Below are 25,272 nucleotides of genomic sequence, written 5' to 3'. Positions count from 1 at the left end.
GATGATCTCTGTCTAAGATTCAGCAATTTTCATTGTGGATGATATTTGTGCAGGGTTTCTACTTTGCAATATGCTTTACATACATAATCTGACTTGGATCTGACTTCCCTTTCAAATCTCCATCTATGTAAGGAACTAAGGCAGCCATGGCTAAGTGATAAGTAAGTATCTGAGGCTGGATGTGAATTAAGTCCTTTTTTTATTCCAATTCCAATGCTCTGTCCACTGTGCCACCTAGTTACCTCTATAGGAAGAATTAGAATATTAGTTTTGAAAAGGACTATAAAGATAACTTATTCTAGCATCCTTATTTTAGAGACATGGAACTTGAGGTCCACAGAGGGGAAGTGACTTGCTTAATATCTGTCACTTTGTGAAAATATTACCCTAGAAATCAGGGCTCTTTATTTTAAAAGACTGTCTTTTTCTTTGCACCATGGTGCATGGTATCTCTTGATTATTGGTGCCTTTGACAAATTCCTTTTATTTATTTGGAATCCTTATTGGAGTATGAAGGAAAAGTTTTGTTGTTGTTGTTGTTGTTGTTTTTATCCAGACCAGAAAGGAGTGGAGAAGACCTTAAAAGAGGTAGAGTGGAATGAGGATGAGAAATTTCAGTTGTTATGAAAATGGTTACAGGAGTTTAGAGAATCTTGGTCTTCTTTTTTCTTCTCTGAATGATAATGGAAAACTCAGAAGTGGGGCCTTAAGAAGAACTGGAAATTTACTGTATGTCTACCAGTTGGGAAATAGCTGAATAAGTTATGTTATATGAATGTAATGGAATATTATTGTTCTATAAGAAATGATGAACAGGCTGATTTCAGAAAATCCTGGAAACTCTTACATAAAATAATGCTAAGTGAAGTGAGCAGAACATTGTACACAGCAACAACAAGATTATATGATAATCAAATGTGATGGACTTGGTTCAAGAATGAGATGATTCAGCACAATTCCAATAGACTTGGAATGGAAAGTGTTATCCACATCCAGAGAAAGAGCTATGGAGACTATATAGATCAAAACATCCTTTTTTGGTTGTTGTTGTTTTTTTTTTTTTTTTGCTATTTGTTATTATTTTGTTATTTTGATTTTTTTTCTTTCTCATTTTCCCCCCTTTTGGTCAGATTTTTCTTGTGCAAGGCATGAGGAATATGGAAATATGTTTAGAAGAATTGCACATATTTAACCTATATCAGATTGCTTTGTTTTGAGGAGGCTGGGGTGGGGGAGAAGGAGAAAAAATTGGAACATAAGCTTTTGCAAAGGTGAATGTTGAAAACTATCTTTGTATGTATTTGGAAAAATAAAATATTAAAAACTTTAAAAAGAAGTAGAACCATAGCAATGTTGTCGTTAAAAAGTTTATCTTCGATCAATCAGCACATATTTGTTAAATGTCCCCATACCTGAGGAATACAAAGAAGCATGGGTGATATATGATCCTGACTTTTCAGGTTCCAATCTAGCTGTTAATAAAGGAGTTATTTATCATGTAGGAAAGCACAGAAGACCAGAAGTCAGGGAAGACCTGAGTTCAAATATAGCCTTAGGCACCCACTGACTGCATTACCCAACACTACTCACTTGCCTCAATCTGCTGCAGTTTTCCCTTCTATAAAATGAAGATAATAGTACTACTCAGGGTTGTTGTGGGGTTAAAATAAGATTACCTTCATGAAGTCCTTTGTGAACCTTAAAGAGCTAAATACATTTTAATTATTATTATTAAAATCAGATACAAAGATTTTTTTGGTGAGGAATATTATCGTTAGTAGTATAACCCCCATCATTGTTTAAGGCAATGTATGTATGCAAAGACTGCCATATTTAATGTACAAATGAGATCAAAGGAGAGAGGGATCCCCAGTGACTCAAGCTGGCAAGTTTGTGTAAAAGGAGCATAAGTTTAAAGGTAGAAAAACCTTAGAGATATCATCCTAAAGAAACTAAAGATAAACTTAGGTGAATAACTAGTAAATGACAAAGCAAGGACTTAAAACCATGTGGCTTTTTTTTGGTCTTAATTATGATTCTTTTCCCACCACTGCCTATAGTTTGAATTGAGCTGTGAAAGAGGAATAAGTAACACTCAAAACCTTTTAGGAGTGGGCTATGGAAAGCTAAAGATTTTGGACTGTTTTGTATAGACTTTGGGGAACCACTAAAAGATTCTGAGTAAGTGTGATGTGATAGAAGCAGGCTGTCATTTGTGGCTTTTCCCAAGCCTCTTTGTTACTAATGAACTGATGAGCAGTGGGAAAGGATTGCATAGCAGTTCCTGAATTAATCTGTAGCCTTTACTAGCAGCAGGCTGCAGCTCATGCATCAATATGCAATTAGCAAACTTACTGTACTTCAGATATTGTGCTAAGTGCTAGTGATAGAAAGAAAAACAAAATAAAGTCCTTACACTCCATGAACTCACAGTCTAGTGGGGGAGACTATATATGCATATATTTATTATATATGTCTATGTGTACATATTTATTATGCATGTATATATGTGCACATACCTTGTAGTCCTTGATTATTCCGCTAGACCATATGACAAATGCCAAACTTCGTTCCCTTTGCCCATTTTAGGACATAAATTTAGAACTAGAAGGGAACTCATCCACTCCAGCTTCTTCATTTTACAAATAGGGAAATGAGATATGTAAAGTAATTTGTCCAAGATCACCAACCAGCAATGAGTGGCAGAGCTTCACTGAACGCCTGTCCTCTGATTTTATATCCTATGCCCTTTTCAGTGGGTGCCCTCATCTTTTAGCCAGCCTTACCTTGAGAATCTCTCAACTTATATGGATGGTTCTTTAACAGGAGACATATAAACCTTTAGTGATCTCATGCTCAAAACATTTCAAACTTAGAAGCACTTCACAGAGCTTGCTTTCTGCTAAGATATCCTTGGAGAACCCAGGATCACTTTTGCTCTATGATAAGTTTCCAGAGTAGGATTTGGTGGAGAAAGGCAGTATACTATCATAATTAAAAGTTGAAAAATTATACAGTACTAAATACATTATTATTACATTATAGTTTCTCTTTGGCTAGGTAGAAGGGCAAAGTGACATTTTAAAAATATTTATTTGTATTAAATGTTCAGTGGAAAAAATTGTTAAACTAGGCAATTCTAAGACTAAATATGAGTGTTGCTTTTCAAAATAAATCTAGGGTTAAATATATACTTTACATGTTCTCAAGGGCCTTAGATGATAGAAAAATACATCTTTAAATCATAAAGAGAATATTGAATCAACAGACATTTATTAAGCACTTGTTATGCTAGTCACTGGGGAACTTTAAGAAGCAGAAAGCTGAAGAATCATCAAATTTCAGAGCAGGAAAGGACAGTAGAGATCATATAGTCCAACTTTTTTGTTTTATGGCTAAGAAACTGAGATTCAGAGAAATGAAGGGTCATTTGCCCAAGAATTTGAAGCCAATTAGAACCTAGACCAACAATAGAACCAATATTTCTTTCATTCCAAATCTTTCCTCTGCTTTACTCTTTCTACATGCTCCTTGTCCACAAGGGACTTCTTGAAAGCATGGGGCATGTACATAAAAATAAACTAATATTACAAGGTTGTTCAAGCTGAATACCATAAAAATGATAAATCTATCTTAGTTGCTGTTGCCTCCTACAGAAAGGAGCCATTACTGAGTCATGGGAATAGGGAAGGCTTTGGAAAGGAGGTTAAGACTTGATCTACTTCTTGAAGGAAGCATTGTATTTTAATTAATGGAGAGGAGGAGTTTGTGTCTGCAAGGAGTAGGGAATACAAAATGGCCAAGTTTTAAATACTTATATGTTTAAGAAATTTGTCAAAAACGAAGATGTGAAGGAAGAGGGGAGTGGAAAATCAGGTCAGACATGAGAAATGGTGCCAGATTCTGAAGGACCACCAGTGGTAAGTGAAGGAGTTTGTCCTCTTTCTTGTAGAAAGTGGAGAAATAGTGAAGATTTTTAGAATATGGAGGTTATTGCAGCTGAAGAGGGCTTGAAGAATGCTATGTTGCCAATACTGTGCCAGATGGATTGGAGAATGTCTTATGGGATGAGTGGAATAATGTACTGAAGCCCTGCTTAGGGAGGGTCACAAGCCATGAACCCCCTCTTTGTTCCAAACATAAGTGGGACATGTGAAAACATGATGACATCTTATTATTTCAACAACAGTCAGCAGAATTGCTGTGGTACTGTAATAATGCTAATGCTAACAATAATGATGATGACAACAATAATTATAATGTTAATATTTCATTTAAAATGCCTTGTTTCCTCCTACAAACTCATATGGGTCCCCTGGTAACATTTCTGAGAGCTGGGGTAGCAAGCAAGAGGTGAAATCATGCTCCACACATTAGTAGGACAAAGTAGGTGTAGCATTTGAATTCAATGTGCTATGATGCTATTTAAAAAGCACCACCTGAATTTCAGTATATCCACCAGCACTATTCATGAATTTAGGATGGAGAATATCTGGCCTAAATGCACAATTTAAATGATTTCATCTCTGTGTAAGAGTAAAGAAATCTATTTCCTTTGGTCTGGAAAAATAAAATAATGAAGAGTATGAACAAAAATTTGACCCCAAATACAAGGACACAAGAACTCGCTTCCCTATCCCTATGAAGCATGAAAGAGGTAATTTTAGGAGTTTCCACCCTAAAGAGAAGGGGGAGTGTGTTTTACATGCCATGGAATAAATTGTATTCTTCTAAGATGTGATACAGTCAGAAAACATAAATAAATTCAAAAAGAGGTTTTGATCAATTTGCAGATGACAGATTCATGACAGGCTACTAACCTAAATTCGTCATGATGCTGTCTGTGTAAACCTATTTCTTCTTGTTCCGTCTTGTTCACCATTCTCTGTGTAAGGGTCTCTTTCTTGTGCAGTCAGAGTGAGTCTGAATTTTTAGCCTTTAGGTCGACTTACCAAATCCCTAATCTTTTGGGGCTATTCTGGTTGAGTTTTTTCCTTTCCAAGTACATCTGAAGACCCTATCATTATCCCTATTTTGCTTAAAAAATAAATTGCAGACCTGGACAAAGACTTTGAAAGCTTCTAATATACATTATATAATTATTATTCATTAGGGTATTGTGGAAGGAATATCAGTTAAGAATTGAGATACTAGTTCCAGTCTTAGTTTGCTTTAGGGATAGGGGTAGGGATTAAGCCTTTGTTATCTCTGTTATTAAACTCTCAGGTGAGGAAAATCTTTCTACTGTTGTAAATCAGAACCCTATCTAAAACACATAATAGCACTAGAAAGTGCACTCAAACTCAGATAAAAGCAGGGACCATTAAACTATATATAAGCATCCCAGCAGGCTATATTTTGACTTAGTTTTAAAGTATAATGTTTTCTATGTTTTATTGTAATTTTCTTTGTTTAGTTAAGTAATTTCCTAATTATGTTTTATTCTTATTCAGGCTGTTCTCTGGAGTGAGCCATGTTTAATCTCTCTGGCCTAACCCCCAAGAGAATTAGGCCATGCTCACATAGGTAATATGCATCAGAGATACAGGCTGAATCCAGGCCTTCCTGGATTCACTTTCCACTATATCATGATCTTCCTCTGGGTATCAATAAGATAACCCATGAATACCGTATTCTGGTGGCAGATGGTATATTACTTATTCCCATTTTGCAGATAGAAAAATAGAGTCTTAGACTTGTATGATTTGCTCCTGGTCACAAATCTGGAGTCGGATACTATTTCTCTGAGTCTAAATTTAATGTTCTCACCATATTATGCTGCCTCCCACAGGTAATACTTTTAAAAGAACTTTGAAGAATAGAAAGCACCATACAATTGTGAGGGATTAGAAATCATCTGATTCAGGGCCTGAGCATCAGCAACCCTGAAAGAATTTCCTGCCAGTGAAGAAGGTTAAATGTTATTATGGTGGACCTTCAGAGAAGAATCTTTCAATACCTTTAAAAGCAGTCATGATGCCATAATGTCTCTCTCTGTAAGAATCCTTTCATTTTTAATGTAGACTGGGGGATGGATGACAAGACCTTTACAAGTCTGATCCAGCAGAGTTTCCATAAATGGAAGCATTTAATGAGAAGTTGGTGCAGGGTGTTCAGGATAAACAAAAGAATATCCTGTTCACGTGTATGGCGTCCATATGTGTCCTTGAGCATTCTGTTCTTCGAGACTTCCCAGCTGCCCATGTCAGGGACATTGTTATCCTATTCAGCTCAGCTGATAGAATAAAAGAGAAAAAACAAAATACTTATAAGTCATAAGCACTGCTTCTGTTAAAAAAAATGCCTAATGCTTTAACTTAGATGAAATTATCTTAATTTTTTTGCATATCATTTAAAAATAAATTTTATTGATATCTTTTGTTTTTTCTAGTCTCTGAATCTTTATCTTTCACCTTCCAGAGAGGCATCCCTTACAATAAATATTTTAATAACTATATGTCAATATTTTAATTTCCCTTGTAGTTCTTTGTATTTTATTTTATGCATTTAAAATATTCTGAGAAGTGGTTTCATAGGCTGCATCGTACTGCCTGTTTTGCGTCCATGATACAAAAAGAATTCCTTCATTAAATAGGATCCCTTCAGATTCTTAATCTATGATCCTATAATTAAGCAAAGTGATAGTCAATGAAGTTTATCTTGAGTGATTTCAGCATGAGACAGTGAGTTTTTAATCTTTTTGAATCCTTTGAAGGAAAAAGATCCCTGGGAAGTCCTGTAGGACCACAACTGATACCTTAGTTAACACAATCACTTTTCCAAGATGAGCTAGCCTGAATAGAATACAAAGTGAGAGAATGGTTGTTGTTAGATTTTGAGGGAAAATATAAGGATTATTGATTAAATTATTATTATTAATCAATTAATAATTATTAATCAATAATTGATTAAATTATTATTAATCAAGATATTGATTAAAATAAACTGGTAATATTTAGGAGATAAAGAAGAAGACATACATTCACTTTGATATTACTAGGTGACAACCATTCTGTAGAACTATTTAAAGTTATGCAAATGATGTGAAAATTCAACTTTGATTTATTTTTGCCACTTTTAAGCAGACTTTCTGATAGTAAGCAAATTCCCTCAGAGGTCACTGACAAAAATAAAGGTTCCATATACAAGTAAAATACTTATAGTAGCAATTTTTGTTATAGCAAAGAAAGGGAAGCAAAGTAGATGACCATCAACTAGAAAATGGCTAAATAAACAAATTGTGATAGATAAATATAAAGTTCATAGACCACAGGTTAAGAATCAAAAGTAACCCAACCTTTTCCAACTCTGCCATTTTCCTTTCCATTATTTCACAAAATTAGTGTTCAAGAAATGATTGCCCTGTAGAATATGATGAATTGAGATAATCTCCCTATAAACTGATGCTGGGTAGTGATTTGGGGAGGTAGTGAATGGAAGAGATGGAAGAAATTCTACCAGCTAGTTTTTGGGCTACTTCAGTTAACATAAAGGGGTATCTTCAGCAGAGTAAAGTATAGGACTCAATTCCATGAACTCTTCTGACTGCTTTTTTTGTTGACTTTGCCTACTTTAATGATTCCAGACATGGGTTATTATTTTGTTGGTGGTTGTTATTTTAACCCTTAGCAATTTCACCATTAGCAAAATGGTAGAAGGAGGCCCAGGGATAGGGGAGATATGTTTTGAGACAGGCCTTACATATCCTAATGAGACCCCTCCATCCTCCTCCAAATCCTCTAGGGATTTTGATCTTGATGATGGCATTTTAAAAAATCATAGTACTTTAATAATTTTCAAAATGGCACTGCACTTACCTGCCAGTCTCTTCCCCTGCAAACCCAGTTCTGTGAAACAACAGATTGGAACACGCATGTTCAGCACAAAAGACTACTTTTGAAAAGGCTATCAAAAAGCCCGTGCATTTAATTATCAGGAGATAACACTTGAGATCTTAAACAGTTCCTAGGGAGGTAGCAGGCAGGCAGCTAATTGGAACAGTGGTTAGAAAATCTGGTCTGGAGTCAGCAAGACTTATTTTCCTGAGTTTAAATCTGGCCTCAGATAATTATTATCCATGGCATCCTGGGGCCCTATTTGCCTCAGTTTCTTCATATGTAAAATTAGCTGGCGAAGGAAATAATAAACCACCAGGGTCTTTGCCAAGAAAATGGGTTCAAAAGGAGTCAGATATCAGTGAAATAACTGAACAAGAGTGATTATGCAGTTTAGCAAATCTGGAATCAAAAAATAGGGTTTAAATTCTACTTCAAAAACTTTCCAGCTGTGTCATCATGGGCCTGTCCTTTACTCTCTCTAAGGAGGGATGATAATATTTGTACAACTTAACTCACAGGGTTATTGTGAAGAAGGTAATTTGAAAACCTTAAAGCAACATACAAATGTGAAATATTATTTTCTATGTTTGAATCCATTGCTCAAAAGCTTGGTCATTTGCTTTCCCGGTCAGCAGCAGATTAGAAGCATCATAAATTGTATTGTGACTTAGCAGAAAAGGGAGTGTAATATGAAGTTAAAAGAAATGGATTTGAATCCTGCCTCAACCACTTTGCTGTGTCACCTTGGACAATTTACCATCCTTCTCTCAGCTTGAGTTTATTAATTTATAAAATAAGGATGAGATTGTTTTTACTACCAAACATAAAGCTTTTTATCAACAATCATATTATGTATAAAATTCTTTGTAAACTGTCAAGTATTTACAAATGTGAATGGCTGAATAATCCTTAAAAAAATCATTTCACTTCTCTGAGAATGTTTGCTTATCTCTCAAATACGGAAATTAAAACTTGAACTACCTACCTCAGAGTATTGATGAAAGGAAAATACTGTAAACTCCAATGCACTATGGAGATGTAAGTTGTTATTATAATGTTATCAAAAAAGGTTTATTCAGTAATCAGTCAACAAACGTTATTAAATGCTTGCTAAGTATCTGTTCTAAGTGCTTGAGATACAAAGAAGGAGAAGAAGAAGAAACAAGAACAAGAAAAACAAGAAGAGCAAGAACAAGAGCAAGAAGAAGAAGTAGAAGGAAAAAAAGAAGAAAAAGAATGCTCATATGCGCTCACACTGAAATGGAAGAGATACCAGGCAAAGAACTTTGTGCAAAAAAAGTTTTGTACAGGATAAATTGAAGACAATTAGCAGAGAGAAGGTATTCACATTAAGGAGGATCAGGAAAGGCATGTCCTAAAAGATGAATTTTTATCTGGGACTTGAAGGAAGCCAAGGAAGGTAGGAAATAGATATTAGGAGGAAAGGCATTCCAAGTATGGAAATGCCCAATGAAAATGCCCAAAGTAGGAGATGGAGTTTATTTGAGAAGCAGCAAGGATACCAGTATCACTGCATCATAGAATATTGGGAACAGAATGGAAGGGAAACATAAGAATATTGGAAAGGTCCATGGGGGAAGGGGGGAGGAGGTTGTGAAGGACTAGATGTTGGCAGAGGATTTTATCTTGATCTTAGAGACAGTAGGGAGCCACTAGTCTTTGTTGATTAGGAGTGATGTAGTCAGACATGCTTTGGGAAGATTCACCCTAACCCTAAATAGAAGATGGACTGGAATAGGAAAAGACTTGTTGGCAGGACACCATCCAGTGGTTTTGAGACATGCAAAAATGAAGTCCTGTACCAGAGTGGTAGTTGTGACAGAGGAGAGGAGGGGATGTAAAGAGAGATTTTGTAGGTAATATCAGTAGGACATGGCAACAGATATTCTGAGGTAGAGTGGATGAGGAGTCAAGTATGACCCCTAGACTGGGAACCTGGGTAACTAGAAGAATTCTTTTGACATAACAGCAAAGTCTGGAAGGAGGATTTTTAGGAAAAAACATTGATTCAGTTTTAGACTACTGAGTTTAAAATATCTGTGGGACATGTAGCTTGTGGTATCAGATAAAAACAAAATTTCTGTTAAAAAGAGTACTACCTGGTGCAGCTAGTTGGAGCAATGGATAGAGCACCAGCCCTGAAGTCAGGAGGGCCTGAGTTCAAATGTGACCTCAAACATTCAACACTTCCTAGCTGTGTGGCTCTGGGCAAGTCACTTGACTCCGATTGCCTCAGCAAAAAAATAAAAAGAAAAGAAAGGAAGGAAGGAAGGGAAGGAGGGAGGGAGGAAGGAAGAAAAAAGAAAAAAAAGATTACTTTCTAAAACAGGGGGGAAAGCTCTCAGTTCAGATCCAACCTTAAAGTATCTACTTATGTGACCTTTGGTGAGTAACTTTGTTTCAGTTTCATCATCTATAAATAATATTATCTACTTTTCCTGAGTTATTGTAAGAATCAAATGAAGCTATTACTACAAAGCTCTTAATACAATATTGGCACCTATAGGTGCTATGCAAAAGTTAGCTACTATTATTGTTATTGCCATTAAAAGACATATCCCTCCAAGTTTTGAGTCTAGTTGTTTTCATCTGTTTAGGAAATGCTTCTCCACTTCCACTGATGAACAACTGCTTTTCAAGAGTTGCCTGGGTTACTTGTGACTTGTTCAGGGTCATAGAGAAATTTGGTAGAAAGCGAACCCAGATTTCCTAATTCTAAGGTCAAGTTCCTAATTCTAAGACCACATTTATCTGAAAATTTCATTCAACTGGAAGACTTTCTCTTCCCTTGATTCTGCAGGCAGAGAAGGTTTGCATTGCTCATAAGCTTCCAGAAAGCAGAGCTCTTATTCTCAAGCTGTGCCCAGAAAAATGCTTAATAGAGATGGTTTCATTTTTATCTTGATTTCATTTTCTTCAACTTAGCATAAAAGGTCATTCTAGTAGTGGGGGCCATTGGAGGAGGCTACAATGGTAGAGGCTGTGGCAGAATCATGGATATTGGGGACGAGACTAATTTATAACCAGTCAGTAAAAATATATACAGTGAAATGAAACCCTCAGACATGGAGCCCAAGTGTGCTGACCATTGTAAAGATAAGTAACGGCTGTTATAGGATCACTTAAACCCTTACCTTTGGGATATAAAAGGGGTCTCTGCAGACAGTAAGTCTTTATCTAGAAATGTTTACTCATAAAAAAACACATTTAGAATGGGGAGGAGAAAAGCATCCCCTATTGATGGGTGGTTTTCTGCCTTTTACAGCAGATGGACTGCAGCAGGTCCTTAACCTGGGCTGCAAATCACCAGCGTTGAGATGTCCATGCCTGACTGAGGCCCTCAAGTGCAGTGCGGTGCTTCTGAGAATGGGAATGTCCACCCCTCCCACCTCTACTCCCCCAGCTCCTCTTTTGTTTCAGCTCCAGCCCAAATAAAGTGATCAAGAAATATTTATTTACCTTGCAAAGCACTGTATGGGATGTAAGGGAAAATACAGGTTTCTTCTCTTAAATGTTTTATAATCTGGCTTTGGAGAAAGATGAATACTCATGTATTAAGGAAGATATACATGAAGGCCATCATGTGCCAAGCACTAAATAATTGGTTTTAAGAGCTTAGATTTAGACCTGAAAGGATCTATAAAGGTAAGTAACCAAGTTCAGCTCCTTTATTTTATAGATGATGTAACTGAGGCAGAGAGATTATGAGACTTGCTCAGGATATAGCTGTACTTGCTTTGGGAGTTCAGAAGAGAGACCTATCACTGAACTAAGGGAGCCAAGAGAAAATGGGACAATCAGTTAGGCATTAAAGGGTTAGGAGGAAGGATACTTTGCATACTGTAGGGCTTAATAAATACTTGTTGAATGAATAAATGCTGAGATCCAAATGGATGGAACATTTCAGACAAAGGCTAGATAGAGGTTAAGAATGATTAAGGTATGTTCACCCTAGTGTGGTTGGAGTTTGCTTTAGATAATAAGGAGAGATTTTATACATTTTACCAAACTGACTCCAAGTCTGTGTGGAAGCAATGTCAGCTATCAGTCTAGGAGAATGTAATAGCAGTTAGAGTCTGTCTCCTTTGGGCTACAGGACTGCATCCTGTGTTTTTCTCTAAGTATTTCCTGTTATATGTCTTGTTTGACATATAGCTCCTGACAAACCAGTGCTGCTAACTTTTGGAAGGAAAGGGTTAGGAAAACCTTGGATTTCTAAGTAGTTAGTGAGTCAGCCAGGAAACATATCTACTATAAGCCAGGCAGCTTGCTAAGCCTTGGGGGTTACAAATATAAAAAAGAAATACATCCCTTACCTTCAAGAAGCATACAATTTAGTGGGAGAAAACATCACACATAAAATGAAACTGAAAAACTGAATGTCTTAGGGTAGGAAAGGTTCCCAGTATAGATATGATGGAGAAAGCATGATGAAGAAATAAAAAAGAGGATAGCTTGGCGGAAAATAGAGGTGGCTTACCTTCTTAAATGGAGGTTTTAGGAGAAGCTCTTCTCTCTATCCTCCAGTCAAAGGAGTAGAGAGTATTGATGAAGTCTGAGTACCAAGGCTGATTTCATCTTGCAGGATGATCAGATGTGAGGTGGGTGGAGTAGGGAGCATATGGAGAAATCTAAAGGAGTGTGGCCCGGTGAGAAATAGAAGTACATTCTACTCAGTTGAAAAGGTGACTTCTGGAAGTCCTGGACTTCTTTTTTCATTTGCAAGAGTCTTAAGTTTCAAAATAGGATGATATTTGGATATTTGCAAAACAGGAAGAAGAGTTCTTGGAATGCCAGGCCATTTGGATTGGTATCTTGAAGATCATCTGTCACCTGTATTTTATGTCCCACATAGAAAAATACCAAAGGAACACATTAGTCCACATGTCACTAGGTACAATCCCTTTTTTTAGATGATGGAATTTAGAGCAGAAAGAGACTTTCAATGCAACCATTTTGCAGATGAGCTAATTGAGGTCCACAATTTACTCAAGATCATATGGGTAGTAAGTTGCAAAGCTCAGTTTTAAACTCAGACAACTATAAATTCTCTACTTATTTCATGTTATTTGAGAGAAAAATAGTATTACTTTGTCAAAAATTAAAATTTCACTTAATGGTTAACAACCTTTCTCAAATTCCTTTCCTTTTTTAAAAAATATTATATTAAATCTGCAATCATTTCTTTTGTTATTTTCTGACTAAACCTTTTCTTTTACAACTTTGGAAGTTCTCATGTTCTAAAAATAATTTTAAAAGCATTTTATATTTCAAACCTAAAATATGTTAAGACTTTAGAAAAACTTGGAACAAATTAATAGTCTGTTTTCTGTTTTCAAAGTATTTTAATTTTGAAAAATAAGCTTGACATAATGTTTTTAAACAGCACAGGCTGTGAGACAAGACTAAAATTCTGTGGTGCCTGGGTACCCCAGAGGGACCTAATTAGTCCCTGATATGAGGCCAGTCCTGTAGTAGTTGCCTGCCTGGATTTCCTCCTCTCTAAAATGCAGGTATTCACATGGCTGAGTTAAATTCAAACACATAGACAGGGTTGCATTTTGGTAAAGTAATTTCTCTCTTACTGCTGCTGATCATGGGAGAGAGCAGGCAGTTATTGAATCGGAACCCAGTGATCGTGGGACTGAGAAGCAAAGAGAGATGTGCTGTAAATACCCCAAAACACATGTGTGGTGGGAGAGAAGTCAGCTCCACCAGTCATAAATTATGAGCAGCCATTTGGATTTAAACAACCTCCCAGTCTCGAGCCTGTCATTTGGTGTTGCCATTTGGATGAAGACTTCTTTCTTAAAGAAGAAAATATGATTTGCCTCTTCAGCCTGCCCCTCTGAGCTAATGTGAGCAATGGTGATGATGAATGGTCTGGGCTGACCTTTCCAACTAGCAAGGACTAGTCTGTCTCTCTCTGCTCCAGGCCAAATGTCTCAGACACTTAGTGGAGACAAAGCCTGGACTAAGGCCAGGCCAGAAAAGGTTTGTCTTATTATATGTAGAAATTAGTTAAATGCTTACAGATTTGTGAGATGGGCACTGGGAAAATTAATGGGTCTCTTTTGCTTCTAAAAGAGACTGGGTATCAACACTTGTTGGGAATCTAGTGCTTCATTTTCTGTTCTTTCTGGCTTACTGTTGCACAAGTGCTACTCTTTTATCCATAAAATATTGAAAGATGGCGGCCAGAGGGTCTCCATTACATAGAGTAGCTCCCCCTTGCAGGATTTACGGCAGGCCTCAGTCAGGATGAAAAGGCTCAGCCATCTACCACAATGGAGAGAGTAACTACATTAAATGAGATCATGGCCCTACCTAACTATCACAGTGAATTGTTTATCTTGGTCTCATCTTCTCAACTAGATTTATAAATTCCAAAAGATCAGGCTGGACATGAAGACAGTTAATCTTGATGGATTAATATTTCTTAATAATCCACCTCATTCCAAGGGACTATAGGGAGAGATGAATAAAACTCAGATCAGTCATTTTCATAGAAACATAGACTTCTGGAGTTTTAAGCAAATTTAGAGATTATTTAGCATAATCTTCCTATTTCACAAATGTAAAAAACTGAGCTCTGAGAGGAAGGTCCTTGGAGATGGGGCACAGAAAAGATATTTAGTACCTAGAGTTCCCAGGTCAGACTTGGAGTTCCCAGAACAGAGGAAGGGAAAAGGGAAATGGCAAACTTTAGTTGCTTCATAATTTTTTCCAAGGCTAGTTTTGCTAGTGTTCACTGATAAAAATAGGAATACCCTAATTTTATAGCTCCTTAACTATACATGACTTCATTTTATTCTCACAAATCTGTAAGTAAAAATAACAACGATAATAATAATAATAATAATAATAATAATAATAATAATAAACATTTATATTGAACTTATTATGTGTTCCAGGCACTGTGCAAAGCATTCTGCAGTTATTTCATTTGATATTTAAAACAACTTTGAGAGGTAGATGCTATGATTATCCCCTTTTTACAGAGTGGTTATAGAAGTGATATAATTAGAGGAATGCTGGCAAATATTTAGTAACTAACTCTGAGGGTAGGGGAAGAGTGGAGGAATGTATCTATATCAACAGACAAGTTTAATCTGCATCATTAATATTTTCTAATTTAGAAATCAACCAAACAATAAATAAAGCCCTGGTTTATAGTATTTGCTGATTTCCAAATATAAATACACTGAAAATTTAATAATCAGCTCTTGTGAACATGTTCAGTACACTGCTGAGTACAAAAGTAATATAATCTCATTTTACAGATAAAAACACAGAGAGACAGAGAAGTAACACATATTTTCCAGGCTTACATAAATGGTGCAGGTGGTAAGGTCAAGTATTTTGACTCCAAGTGCTGAATTCTTTTTATCTTTCATTCAGGAATTGTATTACTCTCATCTTTAGGTCTTCCTCCAAACCTCTCTTTTAAGGCACTTTTCCAGTCATAGTATTAACTTAATAAAATTTCTGAAGACTAGTGTTGAATTATTTCCATAAAAGAGATTTCCCAGATAATTGACGTTAACTTTTAAGTACAAAACCTTAAAAAGGAATTGTTTTAGCATAAACTTTGTGGCCTTCTTCAATAGATAATCCAGAATATAATGAAATCTTTTTTGTGACCCAGGTTTACCATTATGAACATCAATCACTATTCTGTGCAATCATACCTTATAGAACTACTGTTTTGTAAAGCTTTGTCCTAACACTGAATGGCTCCATACTACTGTGGCTTTTTATTTCTTCTGTCTAGTTTTTATAAGTATTCTGTCTCTTCTCTTACTTTCAAGCAGTGACTTTATTTCTCACCACTGTTTAAGTGGCTGTTTCTAATAGTTTCACTTTTTCTAATTGTGACTTCTAATATGATCGGGTCTGAGAAACCAGATAACATATGGCATATGGTAGAAACTTTTTAAATGATGGCTGGAAATGATTCCTGCCCTCAGAAGGTTTCCATTCTACCATGGGGAGACAACTTCAACATAAGTTGAGTTTGAGAATTCTCTTTTTCCAGCTCTCCCCTACTTTGTCTCCTCCCTTCCCTATTTCTTGTCCTGTATAATATCTTAGTTTTTTAATATCTGCCAACTTAAAATCCATTGCTTTTCTTGGTTCCTTGAAGCCCCTCCTCAAGGGGAAGTAAGAGTGAAGGACAGCCTTCTTTTCTGCTATAGTTAAAGAAACAGAGATCCCTGAAAGCTGGAGAGGGTTAAACAACTGAGCCAGCTGGTGAGCATTAGTTCCCCCCCTTCACAACCCCCCTTTGCAGGCGATAACGTCATCACCATGATGCATAAGGCAAGGAGAAGGGTTTGTGGCACGAGAAGGTTTGGAGCCGCCTTGAGGATCTCCTCAGGGTGCCCTCACGGCTTTAATCTCCTGCAGTCGCTGGCCCTGGCCTCCACTCCTTCACAGAAAGTGCCAAGGTAGGCTGGCTGGAGGGGGTCAGGAAACCAGGAGGTAGTCCCTATGATATGTCGGACAAAGGGATAAATATCATATTTTTCGCCCTTCTGTTACATTCTGGCTGGAACTAAATAGTTCCCGTTCAGGCTTGAGCGCGGCCAGAAACAACTTTGTGAACTTTAAGCAGCCCAGCATGTGGGTGGGGGACTAGGGGGGCAAAACTTCTCTTTCTTGGGCTTAACTTTTAGCTTTCTTTGTGCAAAAAAAAAATCCATAAGTAAAACAAATCTGGCTTTTTCTAAAGTGTTAGTGCTTCCCTTTAAAGAAAAAAAAAACACAGTTAAGAGTAGGAAAAAACTTCTGGCTTCAGGGAAGATGGTGAGGTGACTCCCTTCCAGGATGGCCCCTCAACTTACAGCCCAGAATGCCTGCAGAAACAATTTGCTTAGGTGCTTTAAGACTATCTTACTCTAAAGCTGTTTGTGACCATAAGGAGTTTGAAAGAGGATGTCATTTGCTTACTTGGTAACTTGTGTGTGGCCTGTGAGTGGTTTCAGATGCTTGGCCAAAACCAAATGATCTCTCCTTAAGGAAATTTGAAAAGTGAGCACGCGGGCCAAAAAAGCCTCCGCTGAAATGACATGTTCCTTCCTGACCTGTTATCTCCTGGAGTAAGCCTGTCTGAGGCTGCTTGCTGGCTGTGATCAGGAGAAAGGGAGGGGTCTCCAGTGGGGAGGGGGGAGAATGAGGGAGCCTTCCACTGTTTGCTCAGCAAGATGCTCCAATATGAGTTTAATTGCCTCTTGGACTTAATGGATTGTGTTTTGATAGGAAGAAAGAAGGCTATGGTATGCAATGTATTTTTTGATTTTGATTGAATGTTTGGAGGGTAAAGGGGGAGGGAATGGCCAAATTAGGACATGAGCCTGTGCTTCAGCAATGTTATACAAAGAGTGAACTTCCATGGTGAAAGAAACTCACAGATAAAACTGAAATTTATGAGGGAGGGAGAAGGAAATTTCAGCTTTTTGAAAGGGCTTTGGCCTCTCTCTGGTACAGAGCAGCCAAACCCTGCTGACAGGTTTATAAACAACAGGGGTATGACTCTAGCAGCTTGCATGTTGGAATTGGCGGTCTCTTCTTGCCCCTTCTTTTATGGCTTAATAGGCGTGTGATGGAAATCACCTGGAAATCTATGTTATGTCCAGCAGGATGGAAGAATTAGGAAATTGTCTGTATGGGCCCTGCTGAGCAGATCCGGTGACTCAGCCAGGATTTTGCCAGGATCCTGCCAGGTGGAGGCCAAGGGGCAGAGAGAGATGGGAGCCCTGGAAAGAAAATGGAACTCATGGTGAGAGGAGAAAATTGGAGATGTGGAGTGAAATGTCTACACTCCCCTCCACTTCCCCCCAAGTGAAATCATTTGGAATACTTGTGCGCAAGCAAATGAGACTCGGCTGTGATTGACTGTAAGGCAAGGTGAATCCATTTCTCAGTCAGCCAATGTGACTTTGTGGTGGTTTAGATGTTATGGATAAAATAAAGAAGTCTTCAAGGAGCTATACATAGAGCATCATTTAGTAATAAAGACTTATTCCAACAAAATAGTGAAATAAAGTTAGAGTAAAATAAAGGACATTGTCAAGAAATATAAAATATGTAGTCTGGCCAGTGAATGTCCTTAAAGAAAGGAGGGGTCCATGTGGGATAGAATATTGGGGAAAAGCTTTATGGAGGAGATGAGATTGGGATAGGAAGAGAAAATGGAGGAGAGGACATTACAGGTGAGGGGCACACAATTTTGGAGCTAAGAATGAGCATGGTACATTTGTAGGATTATGAGGACACCAGTTGGGCTGGACAAGTACTAAGAAGGTTGGGGAAATACGATGGGACTGGATTATTGTTTATGTTCAGATTATATGTCTTGGGAAAGTGGAGCTTTGAGGTAACTGTTCCTCTATTTCTACCTCACATATTTTTGACCCAGAGGAAAAATCAATATTTGTTGGGAGTCCTGACTTTTCTTGAATCTCAATCAATTTTAATTCACCCAATAACATTATTATTCCCTTCTGCCTCTGTAGAGTGAATCTTGAGTTAAATTGGATTGCATTTTGTGCCCTCCAAACTTACATTCTGGGGGTTAGAAATGGCTTTTGAAAAGTATGCTTCTTCCTCATTGGTTCTGTGCTGTCGTGCATGCATTGATGTGTAGCTGTAAAGAGCGATTAAGGGGAAAGTCAACCTTCAATTCTGACTGCAACCCATTCTGATGTTGTTTTATGGCACCATGCCCTATACGTAGTAGGCTCTCAGTAAGTGTGTGTGGGTGATGAATTACAGATCTGGACTTTATGAATAGTCCTATCTGAATGACCATGAACTGGCTGTTCAAATGTCTGGAGGCATTTGGATAAAATCAAATCTTGCAAGGCACATTGGGAAATTGCCCAGTCTACTTTACTCTGACTGGCTGATACTGAAAACCACATGTTCTTCTAAAGCTTGAAAAACATAACCCATCATCTGATGCACATGTGCTGAACTGATGTGGGAGATCAGAGATTTTTTTTATACCTCCCAAGTTAGTAATGATTTTTTAAAAAATCATATCCTCATTTTAGCATTAGAAAAGATCTTAAGAGGTCAAGTTCTAACACCTTGTTTTATAGACAAGGAAACTGAGGTTGATTGATTTGCCAGAGGTCACAGAAGAGTAAGGAACAGAGCTGAAATCTGAACAGAAGTCAGCTGACTCAAAGTCAAAAGCTCTTTTTATTCTTCCATGAGGGGTTGTCCTACTTTTCCCTTGTTCTTGTTCAGTCACGTCCTACTCTTTGTATCCCATTTGGGGTTTTCTTAGGGAGATACTGTGATGGTTTTCCATTTCCTTCTCTGGCTCTTTTTTTGTCTCGAGGCAAACAGGGTTAAGTGACTTGTCCAGGATCATATTGCCAGTTAAGTGACTTGTTCAGGATCATATTGCCAGTAAGTGTCTGAGGCTAAATTTGAACTCAAGAAGATGAGTCTTCCTGACAATAGGCCATATGTTCTATCCACTGGGCCACCTAGCTGATGTTGAATATTTGAGCAACGCACCACGGGTTGCTTGATGGTAATCTTCTTATAAAATAGATAAAAAATATATTCTGTATAACATCACTCCTAAACAATGTTGTTTTAGATGAACAATGTCAAAACATCAGAATCAAATGGTAATGTTGTAAAGCATTAGTGTTAAGATCATTCCACTGAACAACCATTTTTAAACATTGTTCTTAATGAACCGACTCCTTTAATGTCATTTTGCTCAACTATTGCCATTTCCAGGGGCCAGTTAATGACATTAAGGGAATTATATCTATATTGCTTAATAAAAGGGAAAAAAATCTTAGGTGGAGATGGAGAAAATTTTGAAAATTTGGCTTGTTTTCTCCAATTTTTTCATTAAATTCCAAAGCCTTCATTTCCCTTCCCATTACCCCTACCCTCCATGCTGCTTCACAGAATCTACCTTAAACATATACTTCATTCCCCAATTTATCCTACACAAAATGACCTTTGTGTTGCAAGTAAGACAGGACATTTGGGGGGAAAGTTATGGGCAGGTGCAAACAGTGGGTTGTAATGAAAAGCGAGTTGCTACCTTAACTCCCATGTTATATGTGCTATAAAATACAAGGTGAAGAGAGGTACTATGCATTCCAGCAATGACACTATTATATTCCCACCTGACTCCAGTGTAGTTCCAAGGAGAGGTATTTTACGTTCAGTTTGGCCTGCATGGTCTTTGGTATGCCGTTTAATCCCCAGACTTAATGAGTTCTGTGGGGAAGCACCACAGTAGCTAAAGATCATTTACCTGAATTGCTTTTTAATTTCTCCAATGGGAAGCTTCCAGTGAAGCAGTATAATTACATTATAATTTACAGCAATTCCAAATCTATAAATTAAACCATAGTGTTGGGGGAAGGGAATGGGGGAGGGAAAAATTCCCCTATCATTAAATTATTCTCCCATTCCTGGGTAGATTTTTGTAAGAGCTCGATAAGAAAGGATGAGAGGAGGAGTGATGCTTCTTATCTAATAAATACTGAAGTCTGACCAAGTGACTTTTAGTTCTGGGGGAAGCTCTGGTATAAACTGGCCTATGGGGAGAAAAAGACAAATACATAATTTAATATCCCCTTCTGATCTAATCAGGTTGTAAGTATTTATCATAAAACACTGAATCTTTGGAGGGATATGAAAGCATAACATGAGATATATGTATAAATATATGCAAATATAAACACATAGGATATTCATTATTTGTACATAATATTTAACAGTATTTATCAGTGGTCAGCAACATTGATAGAATGCACCTTTGTTACCATATATCTCATCCTATCTTTTGTTTGTTGATTTAAAAAATTACTCAGAGTGCCTATTCTACATACAGAACAGTGCTAACTGCTGTAACACTTCAGACTTTAAATGATCTGTAATCTTACTGATGTGAGTATTACCTCCAGTGGTGCTGATTATAACCCAAGCAGACTATTCTTGTGAGTAGTTTATTCCTTTTACAAATTTTCCATGGAGATATTGGAGATGTTCTTCTATGGGATATGTTCCATAAGTGCAGTGCAGGACTTGGACTTTCCATTTGTTATTTTTCTATCTTGCATCATGACATCCTTTTCCAATCACACATTTCCTTGATGTTATCATTTATTCCACTTCTTGTATGCTGGTTATTTGGATTATAGCAGAATGTCTTTATATCCATTATGTGTTTCTCCTTTGACTTACAATTTGTTTACTATTTTGGTTCTTTGGAAATAGTGAGGTTTCACAATTTAGTGTCATGTAATATAATAGAGAGAATTTTGATATTATAAATATGGATGGGGGAAGACAATATCTCTGGATTGTTAAAACTATGGAATTGTTCCTCTGGAATCTCTACCTTTTGAAATTCTTTTCATCTCTGACTTAAATGCTACTTCTTCCAGGAGATTTCCTCAGATTATCTTATTCAGAAGTTATCTCACCCTCTTAATTTCCTTAGCTCTTATAATTTGTTGACACTTATCCTGTCCTGAATTCAGTCATGGTTATTTGTGCTATCTCAGCCCTAGAGCTTCTTTGATGCTAAGACCTGTGACTTTTACATTTTTATAATGCCCTCTCCGGGGCAACTAGGTGATATAGTACATAAAGTGCTGTGCTTGGAGTCATAAAGACTCATCTTCTTGAGTTCAAATTTGGCCTCACATACTTACTAGCTGTGTGGCTCTGGACAAGTTGATTAACACTGTTTGCTTCAGTTTCCTCATCTGTAAAATGAAGTGGAGAAAAAAATGGCAAGCCATTTCAATACCTTTGCCCAAAACACCCCTCAAATGCAGTCATGAAGAGTTGGGAACAGCTAAAAAGTGACTCAACAACAATTCCCCTCTCTGGTTTGCCCATGGCAGGTGACCAATAAGTATGGCCTGATGAAAAAAATGAAGGTTGAATGAGGGACAAGAATAATATCATGTTATAATAGTGAATAGATTTTTGGGTAGAGGCACACAATAAGTTTCATAGAGGAATGGAGAAAATGATCCAAGATGGTGATCAAGTTTTGAGCATTTTTGAAAAACATTTGTTTTTAAGGGATTGATTGATGCATTAGCCAAAAAAGAGAAACTTGAAAAGTATTGTGGGGGTTTTTCTGTTTTTTGTTTGTGTGATAGTCAGAGTTTTATAGTACTTTCATCCTTTTTTTGTTGTTTTTTATTCTCGTGGGTTTTTTTTTCTTTTGGTCTGATTTTTCTTGCCATGACAAATATGAAAATATGTTTAAAAGAATTGCATTGATTTAACTTTAATCAGATTGCTTGCTGTCTTGGGAAGAGGGAAATTAATGGGGGAAGGAAGAAAAATTTAGAATACAAAGTGTTACAAAAATGAATGTTGAAAACTATCTTTACATGTACTTGGAAAAATAAAATACTATTTTAAAAAGTTAAAGCTTTGGCCTGGGAGCCTAGTGATATACTTCATAGAGCTCGTTCTGGTCCTGGTTCATCACTTCAACCTCTCTGCGATTCAGTTTTTGCAGAAGTAAGAGAATAAAAATAAATTCTGTCTCTCCACCTTTGGAATACTAAGAGATAAAATGAAATGCCATGGTGAAACCTGCATTAATTGGCATAAAACTAACCAAGAACCTCAATCAGAACATTTTTTTATTCAATTGTTGACAGAAAGAAGCAAATTAAGGAAATGGACTGATATTAGAAGAGATTGAAGAGGATGATTTCTAAGTTCCCTTTCAATTCTCCTAGATCTGAGAGATGGAGGAAAAGAATAGAACCTCAGTTATTTCTGAAAGATTAAAAACAGAGGAAGATTTTCTTTTAGAAATTAAACTGTTCTGCACATATATATTGTACCAAGCATATACTATAAGATATTTAATATGTATGGGAATGCCTGCCATCTAGGGGAGGGGGTGGAGGGAAGGAGGGGAAAAATTCGGAACAGAAGAGAGTACAAGAGATAATGTTGTAAAAAAAAAATTACCTATGCATATGTACTGTCAAAAAAATGTTATAATTATAAAATGAAAAAAATGAAAAAAAAACTTGGAAGGAAAAAAAAAGAAATTAAACTAAAAGACATTTGGGGTTTAAGCTCCATCAGAAAATTCCAATGCCTTTATCTTCCTGTCCATTTTTCTAGCACATATAGTTGGCAGGCATGTATTTAACTATAGATGTGAGAATAGTTCACTGAAGAAATGGCAATGGCATTGCGGGGGTTAGGAATGTTATCATTTGAGGAGGTTGTTAAGTGGGAGGAATGGATAGAGAAAAAGAGTGTACTTAGCCAAGGTGGTGAGTAGATGAGTGGGAAGAGGTGAAATCTTTCTGTTATTCAGATATTCTAGTACTCTCCACTCTAGGCTTAACAATGAACCATTGAAAATGGGAAAGAGAATATTCATTCTGTGGGCCCATTTTGCATTATTTTACTACATTTTACTATGATCTGCCTATTTTGCCCTGCCATCTCATCCCCCAACAAAATACTTAAAAAACTCTGTTCTCAATTTAAGGCACTTTTCCCCATCAGCCAGCTCTAAGGCTACCCATGATCTCTATGACATGTCTGCCCATGAGGGCTGACACTCTGAGATTACTGAACATCAGTTGGAGGATGCCCACATCCTGCCTCTGGGGTTTGTGACTTGACTCCCACTGATTGAAATAAACCACATCTGCAATCCTGCCTGGGAGGATGCTGACTTTCATAGCATAATCAAGGCTAGGGAATCTCAAAAATCAGACTCGGATGTTTCTCAGATACATCTCTCTATTATATCTGAGGGAATTTTTTTCAGAAATAGTGGAGGTGAAAAGGAGGGTCCCCTAATGATCCCTAACTCTTGAGCATGAGACGAAGCTGCCCAAAGCAGCAATTGGGTATTATTCTCAAGTGAGACTGTGGGGCTCAATCCAATTTGTTGAGGGCAGCAGAAATACCCAAACCAGTATTAGTGGCTTAGTAAGGAAGGAAATTTTGGAGTACTATGTCTGTGTCAAAGGGTCACATCAAATGAAGTTATATCTTGTGCCCACATATTTGATGAATTGGAACAAAAAAAATGATTTCATAATTTGTAAAAAAAAAAAATTGCTTAGAAAGCAAAAAGCTGACAGCCAAAGCAGCATCAACATCATCCCTTTTATTTGTTTGTACAGTATGTTAAGTTTTTCAAAGCAATTTTATAGCCATTATCTCATCAAACTTTCACGACAACCATAGTGAAGGAAGCATACATTAATATCCATAGTTTCGCAGATAAAGAAACAAACTCCCCAGGTTTGAAGATTACAGTCAGAACTGTAATCCAGAGAGAGCTCTTGAACCAAAGTCCAGTGTTTTCTGGGTTTATTTCTTGTTTTTGTTTGTTTTTGTCTCTGTTCTCATTCGTGATCTGTATGATGACTTTGAATCATATGGAATTGGAGACCTGGGTCCAAATCCTGGTTTGCATTTCTGAATTTTGCCTAGTCTCAATTTTTATCTATAAAATGAAAATAATAATGCTTGTCTAACTCCAAATGGAACCAGAGTCAGACAGAACTAAAAAACAAAACTGAACAACAACAAAAAGGACACATGAATGGATAAAAAAATGATATGGCATGAGAAGCCACTCAGTTCCCACCTCCCTCAAAATGCCATCATTAGCTCCAACCCACTCTTCAAAATGTACTGAAAAGAATATTAGGCTTGGAGTTGGAAAACCAGAACTCAAGAACTGTCTAACTATCGAGGGTTACTTTAATAACGATTAAGATGATGGCTTTCATCTAATTTAATACATTATTAAGTGCTACTATAACCCCCCCAAAAAAAACCTACTAAAATACTCTATTTTTAGGAAGATAGATTCTGCTCTGGACATCTGTTCAAGGTGTTAGAATTTGGAAAGAGAAAGTCACTGCTTTCTAGAAGCCAGAAAGCCATCTCATCAGCCAGTCTATCAGGCATGTTTATTAGGTACCTTCTGACTAGAGAGTCTATTGTTCTAGCTCCTATGAAACATTATAAAATTATAAGTTATATCCAGAATGAAGTTTAGGAACAATCTAGTCAACTCTCCTCATTTTACAGATGAGGAAACTGAGACTCATGGAGCATCAAATAACTTGCCCAAATTTACAAAGATGGTGTGTACTCTGCTGTTCTTTAGCAGTATTGACTTGTCCTGTACTTTTGGCGCCCTAGCTTCTTTTTACAGATAAGGAAACTGAGGCTAATAGTGTCAAATTACTTTCCCAGGGTCATATAACTAGTGTCAGAGGCCAGATTTGAACTCAGAAAGTTCAGAAATTAGCTTCTCTTGTAGCCTTCTATAATCACCCCAGCCCAGTTCCGTTCTCTGGCCAAATGAGATAAAATATACAAAGTGCTTTGCAATTCTTAAATTATA

The 25,272-nt window shown here is 37.0% G+C and overlaps 1 protein-coding gene across 10 annotated transcripts in view; it reads left to right on the top strand.

Annotated features, from left to right (window-relative positions):
- Window positions 1-25,272, top strand: part of GLI2 (GLI family zinc finger 2) — a 401,511-nt gene that overhangs the window by 116,859 nt on the left and 259,380 nt on the right. The window contains exon 2 of one of the 10 annotated variants that reach the window (XM_074301789.1): window positions 11,125-16,309. The exons of 7 other annotated variants lie outside the window; for them this stretch is intronic. In XM_074301789.1, coding sequence (XP_074157890.1) covers window positions 16,170-16,309 — 140 coding nt within the window. In that variant the 5' untranslated portion in view covers window positions 11,125-16,169. Of the gene's footprint in view, window positions 1-11,124 lie in introns of those variants that run through there. 2 more of the 10 variants (XM_074301790.1, XM_074301793.1) reach the window with 2 other exon arrangements.

The sequence above is a fragment of the Sminthopsis crassicaudata genome, chromosome 3, assembly GCF_048593235.1.
Source record: "Sminthopsis crassicaudata isolate SCR6 chromosome 3, ASM4859323v1, whole genome shotgun sequence".
Taxonomy (NCBI): Eukaryota; Metazoa; Chordata; class Mammalia; order Dasyuromorphia; family Dasyuridae; genus Sminthopsis; species Sminthopsis crassicaudata.
The sequence above is the reverse complement of the archived record's forward strand: the minus strand, read 5'-3'. Positions and strand labels throughout refer to the sequence as shown.